Raw genomic sequence first — 12,129 nt, 5'->3', positions numbered from 1 at the left:
GTCTAGCAAGTACTTTGGTGCCAAGCTATATAAGGCTCTATAAGTCAACATCAACACTTTGAATTTCACCCAGAAACTCTTGGAAGCCAATGCAGCTCCTTCAGCAGAGATGTTTTTCTGGGAGCTACCATATTTAGTGCCAACTGTAGTTTCAGAGTGGTTTTTCAGCAGCCACTGTACAGCAGCCACTGTACAGTGCATTAAAATACTTCAAATGGGTAGAGATGAATACATCCTTAACTGTCTAACTATACCCAATTGTCTCTTTGTGGTCAGGAGGTATCAATAGTCAATACTAACACTTAAATCCATGAAATGATGGGAAACAGCTCTTGACTTTCTTCTCGTGGAAGAAATCATATTCATTTAAAGAGTGATCATATTCCCCCATCAGCTTTCTTTTTGTAAAAAAACATTCCAAATTGCTTCAATCTTTCATCATAGTTTTTAAATCCCCTAATCATCCTCGGTGCCATTACTGAAACTGTTCCAATTTGCCTGATTAATTCTTAAACAGTTGTGTCCATAGTGCTCAAGATGTACTCTGGTCACTTCTCACATCTGAAAATTATATATCTGCTGATGAAGCCTAAAATTGTATTTACCTATACGGTATTTTGGCAGCACATTACACTATCAACTTATATTTTAATTTGTAATCAACAGTATTACAAGACCTTTTTTATACAATCTATTTCCAGCCCACCCCCTTTTATATGTTCCTCTGATTCTTGTTTTCTAAGCAAAGAATTTTGCATTTGAGTTTGTTCCATGTCATTCTCTCAATTTTAGCACACATTTCAAATTTACCAAAATTCTTTTGAATTTTATGTCTGTTTTGTGGGATATTAGCCCACCTGATTTTGTATCATCTGCAAATTTGATAAGCACTGATTTCCAATTATTAATAAAAATGAGTCATCCAAGTCCATAATTACAATGTTAATGAGTACAAGGATTGAATTAAATCTTGTGGCAACCCACTCAATACTAACAATAATCCTTTTATGCAGCTCACACTTAACTAGATTACTAATCAAAGTAGCATAGGATATTTATTTATGCATTTGATTGATTTGGCTGCCAATTTGCCAAGTAATGCTGTACATCTAACAAACTAAACAAATATATCTAAACATTGTCAGAATCAATAACCCAAATAGCACATATTAAGAAATCTTTACTGAAATCAAGAGATATATCAAGACATATAGCATTTCAAAAATTGTTTAAGAAAGACATGCAATAAAAATGATGTATCATAAGACTTATTCATTAGCTGCTCATGCAGCTTTCTGATAATAATCACTTTGCTTTCAGTCTGCTTGTAGATCAATTATGGCATGAACTGCTCTAGAATGGTTCAGTTATCAGACTATTATAAGAAATATAACTGTCTTTAGAAGTGTGGTTTGAATAGTACATGGGTATATTTAACTTTTTAACTTTCAGAGCATTATAGTATCAGAATTTATTTTACTCCACTGCCTCCATGATAAGAAATTCCTTTCAATCCTGTTTGGTGTGACCGGAAGGCACCCAAATCACTTATGTATAACATGACACCATGGTAAGTATTATTATTATTATTATTATTATTATTATTATTATTATTATTATTATTATTATTATTATTATTATTATTATAATTTATATACCGCCCTATTCCCGTAGGACTCAGGGCGGTTTACAGGGAGAATTAAAATACATAGCATACAAAAATTCAAACAGTTAAAAACTATGATTAAATTACAGTCCCTGAAGTTAACTAAAACCCAATTAAATTAAATTAGTTAAAACCCCTCAGTCTGGGCCAAACAGCTCAAAGAACCAGGTTTTCAAGTCCCGGCGAAATGAGCGAAGGTCGGGGGCAGTCCTGAGTTCCGTGGGAAGTTGGTTCCATAGGGTATTAATGTACCTAGCATATTTGACACCCAGAGCACATCATATTCCCTTCCTTTATTCTTGAGAGCACTTTGGTGTAATTGTTAATGTACCAGGCTAGAACTGGGAGACCATGAGTTCTAAGTCCTAGGTAGTTGGGTGATCTTAAGCCAAACATTTCTCTCAGGTATAGGAAGAAATAAATGGCAAGCATTCTCCAAAAAATATGGTCAAAGAAACGGCAGGTGTAGTCACCAGGGATCAAAACTGACTTGAAGGAACACATTTCCACCTATTGTCAAGATACAGCAGCAGTAACCTGACCCCACACCTGCTGTAGCTTCCTTGTATTTTCATCTGTGCCCTTGTTGCCTACACACAGAGCTGACTCTGTCCCCCATCCCCAGGATAAACTACTGATGTTGAAACAAAGCATAAAGTGATAGTGAGTAACCCCAGGAAGATCAGGTATCATTAATAACATTCAGAAAAATGTTATATACTGTATATATGATGAAAAATGAGAACCCATTAACATTATTTCCAAAGACATTCATATCTGGCTGCAAAAATCTATGCAGTATAAACAATAGATGGCAAAATTTTCAACATCTCTTTCTTGCTCATCTTGATCATTTCAAGATTTCAAGCCCAGGTATATTTCCTAATCCTCTAGCTAAAGAGAGAAAACAAACAAAATCCTTCTAGATCAGGGGTGTCAAACTGGCAGCCCATGGGCCAGATGTGTCACATGCAGGCCACGTCCACCCCAGCTGTGCAAAGGCAAAAAAACCTTGCGATACATCATGATACGTCACGTGACGCAATCGAGTTTGACATCCGTGTTCTAGATGGAAGCTTTTTTTATTTGATCTTACCTTTTCATGAGCTTTGGAGAGCACTCCCTCTCTAGGTTGGAACACGAATGCTTCACATGCATGGTGTTGTAAGATGTGTGAGTATATTCATTCTCATCGCTGTAATCTGGTCCAAGTAACGTCCGAGCCCATGTGCCCATGTCATAGGGAGGAAGAGTCCCTCCAAACTCTGAGGGTAAGCAATCAGGGTGTATGAGCTGGTGAAGACTATTAAGATTGTTTCCATGAAGAAAGATCTTTTGAAAAACAAAACAGATATTAGAAGTTGTTAATGTGTTTGTGCCATTCCAATAATCAAGTTTTTTGTAAAAATAAGAAAAAGGTATGCTAATAGTGAAAGAACCGTGGAGTTAACCTTTATGTAAATAAAGTCTGCCTTTGAATAATGTTCACAAAGCTGTACAGCTAGTTCTCGGCTTACAACAGTTTGTTTAGTGACCATTCGAAGTTACAACGGCATTGAAAAAAGTGACTCATGACCATTTTTCATACTTATGATTGTTGTAGCATCCCCACGGTCACATGACTTACATTCAGATGCTGGACAACTGACTGACTTTTATGACAGTTGCAGTGTCTGGGAGTCATATGATTCTCTTTTGCGATCTTCTGACAAACAAAGTCAATGAGGAAACCAGATTCACTTAACAACGGTATTACTAATTTAACAACTGCAGTGATTCACTTGACAAATGTGGCAAGGAAAGTGGTAAAATGGGGCAAAACTCACTTAATAAATTTCTCACTTAACAACATAAATTTTGGGCTCAATAGTGATCATTAGTTGAGGACTACCTGTACTGTTTTGCAAAAAAAAAAGTCATTAACCTATTGGAATTCAGCCAGCCTTTTGTTGTTTTCATTGCCTTCTGGTTTGTTTGCAGGCAAATGGTTTTGGTCTCAAAATATAAATCCCTATATGGACATTCACACATTCATCAAGAGGTTTGTTTTATGAACTTAGACAGTGGTGAATAAAAACAGAGTCCTGCCATTGTGCCTACATTGTTGACTATCAACTCCAGATAAAATCAGTCCACTTTGCGCCAAACTTCGCATGTATTTCAGCCTCCTCCAGATGTATTGGACTTCAGCTCCAACTAACAAGAAGTCATATATTTGGAAATGAGCTATTTGATTGCATTCCTACTCTTCTACCTACTTGTTTTAGTATTCTTTTCATTTTTGTTCTCTTTTGAAAAATGTTTTTAAGCATAGTCATCATGTTACTGTATGACTATATTATTAGAATGTGATAATCTAATACATAAGAAATCTTTCAGCCCTGGATATGTATGCATGCATGCTTCATAAAAATCAATATCCCAAGTTTTTTCTTTTATTTGAAGTTTGAAGTTTAATTGTTATCAGTGATTTTGTTCTCATCTGGTTACATAAAAGACAATATGCTAAACAGAAAAATCAGAGATTTCTCCCAAGGTTAAAATGTTTTGGGGGAAAAGGATCAATCCTTTGATAACATAGACTTGAAATGTTATCTATCAATGTGTTTAACAACCTATTGTGCCCTGGATGTCTTCTAGATCTCTTGCAAGTAGGGAACCGGGTGAATAGTCCATGACATTAAAAAGCTTTGGGTTGAAAAATAGATAATTTTATATTTTACAGAAAGTTGCTTTTTCCATGTGTATATGATGAAAGATTTTCTGACTTGGCTTGGAATCTGAAAATAATTCTCTCCTGTTGAAATAGTGATTAAATGTAGACTGCTGACAAAATCCAGCTGAGACTTCATCCCTTGTTGCAAACACAAGGAGAAAAAGGAAGACAGAGAAGAGTAGAAATTCCCTAATATCACTCGTAGGCTTGCAACATCACAGACTTGTTTCATTTTCTCATTACCCTTTTCCGTGTCTTGTCTTTGAGGAAGGGCTTGATTAGTGTGTAGAGAGCATGGATGTACCACGGCTGGTTCACAAAATGGATGCCTCCAAAGCGAGCAGGGAAGCTGTCCTGTGGAGAAGAAAGAAACAGATTGTAATTACAGAGACTAGCAGAGATAAATAGCAGGGCCTGTTGTCAGAGGAGTCAGAGAAGAAGTCTGAGGAGAAGGCTTGGCTATTAACTGGTGCATAGGAGAGATAACTCAAGCACCGGCCATACTACATTGTGTTTTAGTGCTTGATTTGCTCTTTCATACAATAGAACAAAATTGAAAACCTCCACAGGTGGGGCTTACCCTCATCCTAGTTTTATTTCCATGAGAGTTGGTATATGTGCATATCTACAAGAATGTGTGAATCTCTTTTCAAGCACCACAGAATGAATATGGCATGGTTTGTGTTTTGTAATTCCCAACCGGCTCACAGAACCAAGTCCCCTTAGACATCTATGGACGTGATTTACCTCTTCACCTGGTGCCTTTGCCCTTCCTCAGCCCTTCTTCAAGGCATTGTTTCAATAGCTGAACTTTCTGGGTGAATGAACTGGGCGCAAAGGACAGAGGAAGATGTTAAATGAAGCTGTCGAGAGGGAGGAACAGCATACAGCGCCATGGCAACTGACACAAATGCTTGCTTTGGGGGTTCTGAAGAGATACCCAACAAATTAGTATGCAGATAAAGCTTTTCAGAGCCAACAACAGTGGGATTCTTTTTCAGGTAAGCATAATGCTCCTATAGATGAAGAAGCAGCATCTGAAATTATGTTTCTCATAGATCCTGTTAAATCAGTATATAAGATTCATAGGAAAACAAGGAATATACTAACAGTAAATGTTAAAATAGCTTAACACATTTATAACCTGCTCGCTCCAGATAAAACTAGACAGTAGCAATTTACAAAATAAAAACAAAACATTAATAAGAAAAGCTCACCAGTAGAAAAACAGAGTTAAGATCACAAAGCACTATATAAAATTCAGAAACTGCAGGTAACCAGAACATGGCAGCCAGGCTTCTATTGTGATTTCTCAGAGAAAGGAAAGACTTGTTGAATGTTTTCTGCAGATCTAATATTTTGTGTGGAACATCATGCAAGAATAGATGGATCGAGGCCAAATTTCTTTAAAAGGTAAATGAAATTTGTACAGTTTCAAGAGAAATGCGTAATTTGAACACCCTATTCAAGCAATCCGATTTAACCATATTTTCAACTGGGAAACTGTGACCATCTTAGACCAAGCCAAGTCCATAAATGCTAGGGAATTTCTAGAAGCTTGGCACTCTGACAAACTAGTCATCAATAAACACATAAGCAATATCTATACTGTGCAAAAGAAATAATCAAGAAGCCAAAAGGGGAACAAAAAGACCAAAGCATCACCAATCAGCACCCAGATGAGTATTGATTAACTCAAAGGTTAACATCAGACCAACAAATACCCCAATCAAGGAATTGCCAAACAAGCCAACAATAAACAGCCCAAACAAAGACCTCTAAACCACCCCCACCAACACTGATAGGACAAGCCACTAGAACAGGGGTGTCAAACTCAATTTCATTGAGGGCCGCATCAGCATTGCAGTTGCCCTCAGGGGGCCGGGTGGGTATGGCCAGGCTGGGCATGGCCTACTGGGTGGGCGTGGCTAGAGTGCGTATGGCCTACTGGGTGGGCGTGGCCAGCTCTACATCGTTCGTATCAAGGGTACCTATGGGGGCCTGGGCAGGAGTGGGACAGATCTAAGGGTCTCTGGCAGAAGGAGGGTCTCTGGGCCAGGGCCAAGGCAGTGGGGGCCATTCCCTCACTGTTTCCAGGATGGCTTCGTGGGCCACATGAAACCACTTCACGGGCCGGATCCGGCCCCCGGGCCTTGTGTTTGACATGTCTGCACTAGAATATAAACTAAGAGCAAACCCTATTCCTTGCTAGCACTGATGATATTACTAGTTTGGGTAATGAAACACCTTCAAGAAAACAACCAAGCTCAGAAAGCATCAAGGACCCTTTATTTCAACCCTGAGCTACAAATATTCTCTTTTATCAGATCTCTTTTTCTACTGCACCTTAGAGCAGATGCAGGTATTCTATAGGTTCTTGGTGAGGTATATTGCATGTCCCTGTGGCTCTTCAGATTTTCTGTTTAAGAAACCCCAATAGAATGCCTGTTGCTAGGTTATACCTCTTCAAAAAAAAATCCTGTTATAAACCTTTTCATTCTGAATATCTTTGCCAGCCTAGTTGGAAATGGAACCACAGAACCTGATACCATATGATTAATCCTGTTAAACCATTTCCTTCATACTTTTCACTGTAGGAAATAAAGCAAGGACAAAAAACAACAGGAAGTCTTTCTTCATAATACTTTTGTGACATTTATCACACCTTGTTCATGAATATCACTAGAATATTAGCTGCGAACCTTCACTTCCTGCTGGTAAATCAAGCACTTGCTTGATCTGCCTACACGCTCCCATTTAGAACATTTATATTCCGTTTCACTCATTTCTGCATGAAAGTTAGCATTATAAATGAATCAAATATGGCAAGAAATTAGGAAACAAGAAAACAAACAGCCAGTCTGTGGGCTTGACAAAAGCTAACAAGCAACACAGATGAAGGAACAAAAAAAAAACAAAACCAGGAAGAAAAGATGGGAGGGAGGGAGGGAGGGAGGGAAGGAAACGAAAGGAAGAGAAAGGAAGGAAGGAAAAGGAAAGAAGGAATTATCTATTACAGAGATAATCAAATCTAATATCCTTAGTTTAGTTTCAATTCATTTCAACACTGCCTTTACAGTTATTGTCATTGTCAGCATAGCTACTGTTAGGCAAAGAACATTTTTAGGATCATCTTTAATTCTGAACAAAGGAAGAGACTACCAAATTAAGGCAATCTGATATTGAGGTTCTGAAACCCCTCTTACCCATTCAAAACACTGAGTAGCATCTTGACTATGCCAAAAATCTCATCCCTTTCTTTAATATGGGGTCTTTAATCTTATATTAAAATATAGGTAAAACTGCCACTGAAACAAATCATCAAAAAAAATCCATTAACCCACATCTACCGCAAACCTGCACACATGGACCAGATCCTCAACTTTGCAAGGAACCACCCCACTGCACACAAAAGAAGCTGTGTCCAGATCCTCTTTAGAAGGGCCCTGCAGCACCGCAACACTAAGACAAGCAGATGAGAAATGGCTGCTCGACATCTTTGTCTGTACCTGCTGTCCAAAAAACTTCATATTCTGACACACAGCACTCAAGCCACAACACACCATACAGTCAACCACCATGCGAAAACTAACCCTACCATACACAAAAGGGGTATCAGAAATGACAGCCAGAATTCTCCAACTCCTAGGAATAGCAATAGCCCACAAATCCACACCACACTCTGCCAGAAATTATCCAGAACCAAAGACAAGATACAAAAGGATTAAAGAAACAATGTAATCGACAAAATCAACTGTAACCATTGCAACCAATTTTATGTGGACAAACATCACGTCAATTAAAAACCAGGATCCACGAACAACAGCTGGCAGTCAAATGCCACAATCCCAAATTCATAATCTCTACCCACACCAACACCAAAAAGCACCAGTTCGATTGGAGCAACACAAAAATCATGTGCCACACTACCATGCCCCACACTCATGAGTTCATCTACAAGCAATTCCATCAACAGACACAACCTACAACCAGCCTATGAAACCCTCAAGAATCCAAATCCACTGCACAGCCAACCAGAGACAGTACTGACCCCCAAGCAACCCACGCAAGCTCCCCCTCCCACCAGCAGTTTGCCTCCCAATGACCCTGACCTGATGTAACTTCCCCATCACAAGACTCACTGATGACCCATCACAAGACCCATCATAGACCCTCAGTTGACACACCCACACCTGAAGCCCTTATAAACAGAAGAACACTGACACTGACATTCCCTAAACCACTGGTGGTGAACCTTTTTGAGACCGAGTGCCCAAACTGCAACCCAAACCCCACTTATTTATCATCAGCTACCGGATGGGCATGGCCCATTGGGTGAGCATAGCTGGCATAGGTGTGGCCTACTGGGTGGGTGTGGCCAGGTCAACATCACTTGCATCAGGGGCACATGTTCAGAGCTGGGCAGGACTGGGGCGGATCTGAGGTCTCTGGCGGAGGGGGCATAGGACCGGGGTGAGCGCTGGGTCATGGTCCACTGGAGGAGCCTCACTGATATATTTTTATACAAGTTTTATTGATTTTTTAATATTTACATATACATGTATTTGTGAAGCAATACGGTGGTTGGGTAGTAAAAATAACAAATAACAAGTTGTAAATAGTTCAGGTTGTATCAACAGGGATTCCCTCTCTGATTCCCTTAGTTATCACATAGTCAAAATAGTCAAGTTAATACATTTCTACTTGTGTTTTTATGTGCTTTCGAACTGCTAGGTTGGCAGAAGCTGGGACGAGTAACAGGCGCTCACTCTGTTACGCGGCACTTGGGATTCAACCCGTCATCTTAACCATACATCAATTGTTAAAATACTATCTTTTGATATATCATTCCAAATTCTATAATATAGTTCAGAATTATATTCTAAAAGCTTACTTTTGTTTTCCCTTACAGATCTAAAACCTAAATGTAAAATCAGTTATATTTTTTAGAGATTCCCCTTAATCCCCCGAGGCCTCTCATTTATGGAGTTCCTCAGGGGTTGGTCCTCTCACCTCTCCTGTTTAACATCTATATGAAGCCGCTAGGTGAGATCATCCGTGGTTTTGGAGTGGGTTATCATCAGTATGCTGATGACACCCAGCTTTTCATCTCGACCCCAAACCACATCAGTGATCCCCTCGACGTGATGTCCCGTTGCCTGGAAGCGGTCCGGGAATGGATGGGGAGGAACAGGCTTCAACTCAACCCGGACAAGACTGAATGGCTGTACATACCGGCATGTCAGGATATTCAGATTATTCCATCTCTTAATATCGGGGGCGAGTTATTACCCCTCCGTAGATAAGGCTCCCAATCTGGGTGTCCTCTTAGATTCACAGCTCTCCTTAGAAGATCATATAGGAGCTGTGACTAGAGGGGCCTTCGCCCAGGTTCGTCTGGTGCGCCAGCTGCGACCCTATCTGGACCTGGATGCCTTGCGTACAGTCACCCATGCACTTGTGACCTCTCGCCTTGACTACTGCAACGCTCTTTACATGAGGCTGCCCTTGAGAACCACTCGGAAGCTTCAGCTGGTGCAGAGTGCAGCTGCACGAGTGCTTTTGGGGGTCTCCCGATACTCCCATATTACACCTCTGCTCCGTGAGCTGCACTGGCTTCCAGTTGCCTTCCGGGTGAAATTCAAGGTGCTAGTGATGACATACAAAGCCCTACATGGCGTGGGTCCGGACTACCTACGGGAGCACCTACTGCCAGCGTCAACATCCCTCCGTCCTGTGCGCTCCCACAGAGAGGGCCTCCTCAGGGTGCCACCGGTCAGAGAATGTCAGCTGGTGACCCCCAGGGGGAGAGCATTCTCGGTGGGTGCGCCAATCCTTTGGAACCGCTTACCAGCTGAAATCCGGATGGCCCCCGACCTTCGCTCCTTCCGGCGTGATCTAAAAACTTATCTATTCCAACAAGCCGGCCTGGCCTGATGGATTTGGGTTTTAAAATTTTCTCACTTTATTGCTTTATTGTATTTTTACTTTATTGCTCTGTACACTGCCCTGAGTCCTCCAAGAGAAGGGCGGTATATAAAACAAACAAACAAACAAACAAACAAACAAACAAACAAATAAATAAATAAATAAATAAATAAATAAATCCATTGAAAGGTATTTTTATACTCTATCTTTAGGAATCCCAAAAAAGAAACAAGTTCAGTTTTTTAAATCTAACTCTTGCCTTCCTTTTGTGCCAATCAGGCTTCCCTTTTGGCATCTTTAAATTCTCAAATGTATCTCCCTTTCTTCCTATACCCCTTATTTGAATCCAGGGAGAGTATCCAAATGTCAGTTTTGTAAAGAAAGTATCCCCTTTGTAACCACTGAAGTTTTGCTTTAATAATTCAGTTTTTGTTCATTGATGTAATATAGTTGTCATTAGATCAGTCACGTCTTTTTCTTCTTGCCATTCCATCTGGATTAGGTAGAAAGTAGTAGCTGGTGTTATGGTTGTCATTTGATTAGTTGAATTCTCAATATAGTATATTTGAAGGCCTTTAGTGTCTTCACTCTTAATATTGCTTTCTTCAGGTGCTATTGCTTTTTGAGTTGTAAGTTTTATAGTTGACATTGAAATTTGGACTTTAAGGTTCTCTGTAGGTTGCATTTGTTGTTCTTTGAAATCTCCTATTTTAGTGTTAGTTTCCACTTCTATTTGCTCTTGGATTATCATTTCCTCATTTAAGGTCAGAAGTTGATTTGGTGGCTTTAAGTTGTCAGATTTTTCTTACAGTTTGGCTTTAATTTGCTCTTCTCATTGCCAAAATCGTGTCCAGTATTAGTTTATAATCAAGTGGTGGGACATATTCATCCATTTTGTTGTTGTTTGCAGCTAAATCTTCCATGCAGGCTATTTTAATAATAGTCAAAGATTATCCACCTCCAAAAGAGTTGTTTTCAGTGCCAGGTGTTCCCACACTTATCTTTAAAAGTAATGTCAAGGACAGCTCTGTTATTCAGTTAGCTCTCACAACAGGAGAAAAATTTACTTGTTGTACCAGGTTTCGCCACAGGATGTCACCAATAGCATATAATTTTTTTCTTTTTTTCCAAATTAATATAAAACTTTTGTAGCATTAGTCCAATTTTTCCCCATAATTCACAGCTTAGAGAGGAAATAGGGTAGTTGATCCCCACCAAAAAATAGGAGCTTTTTAGTAAATACAGATAAAATTACTTAATTTCTTTGCTGAATTACTTGATTTTCTTTAACGCTTTAAGATTTGTTCCCAGAGTAAATATTCACTGTTTGTTTTTTTTCAAAAAGTGGGGAAAGAAAATTTCAGGATAGTCCCACAGGAAAATAGTTAAGGGAGTAAGAAAGGTAAAGTCTCACCCAGGTCCTCCAGATTGCTTCTTACTGCTAAGTAGTGCTTTTGGCTTTCAGCAGAGAGCGGCTTAATGATCGGCCATCTTTATGGCTGGTCTCTTCTTCTTCGGGCCAAAGGAGCTGTCCTGGATTCAAGCGGAGGGCTGCTGCCCTTCCGCAATCACAGGGAAGGCCTTCTCGTGGTAGTCGCCCTTCCAGGGAGATTTTTGACCCTTTTCAGGATCCTCTAAAAAAGAAAGAACGGACGGCAGGAAGCAGACTGTTCCTGCGCGTCCTGAAGCTCCCTGCACTCAAACCGGAAGCCTCAAGCCTCACTGATATTAAAGGGGGTGGGGGAAGACATGATATTAAAGGGGGTGGGTGAGAGATACTAAAGGGGGTGGGGGAAGACATGATATTAAAGGGGTGGGG

The 12,129-nt window shown here is 39.9% G+C and overlaps 1 protein-coding gene across 1 annotated transcript in view; it reads right to left on the bottom strand.

Annotated features, from left to right (window-relative positions):
• CLVS1 (clavesin 1) overlaps positions 1 to 12,129 on the bottom strand; it is a gene marked incomplete at both ends in the record, with an annotated part of 34,841 nt that overhangs the window by 6,138 nt on the left and 16,574 nt on the right. Inside the window, 2 exons of the mRNA XM_083361229.1 lie at positions 2,763 to 2,998; positions 4,626 to 4,736. Coding sequence (XP_083217355.1) covers positions 2,763 to 2,998; positions 4,626 to 4,736 — 347 coding nt within the window. The remainder of the gene's footprint in view (positions 1 to 2,762; positions 2,999 to 4,625; positions 4,737 to 12,129) is intronic.

The sequence above is a fragment of the Vipera ursinii genome (genome assembly GCF_947247035.1).
Source record: "Vipera ursinii genome assembly, chromosome: 3".
NCBI classification, from domain to species: domain Eukaryota; kingdom Metazoa; phylum Chordata; class Lepidosauria; order Squamata; family Viperidae; genus Vipera; species Vipera ursinii.
Note: the sequence above shows the minus strand (reverse complement) of the source record. Positions and strands in the feature narration are given on the sequence as shown.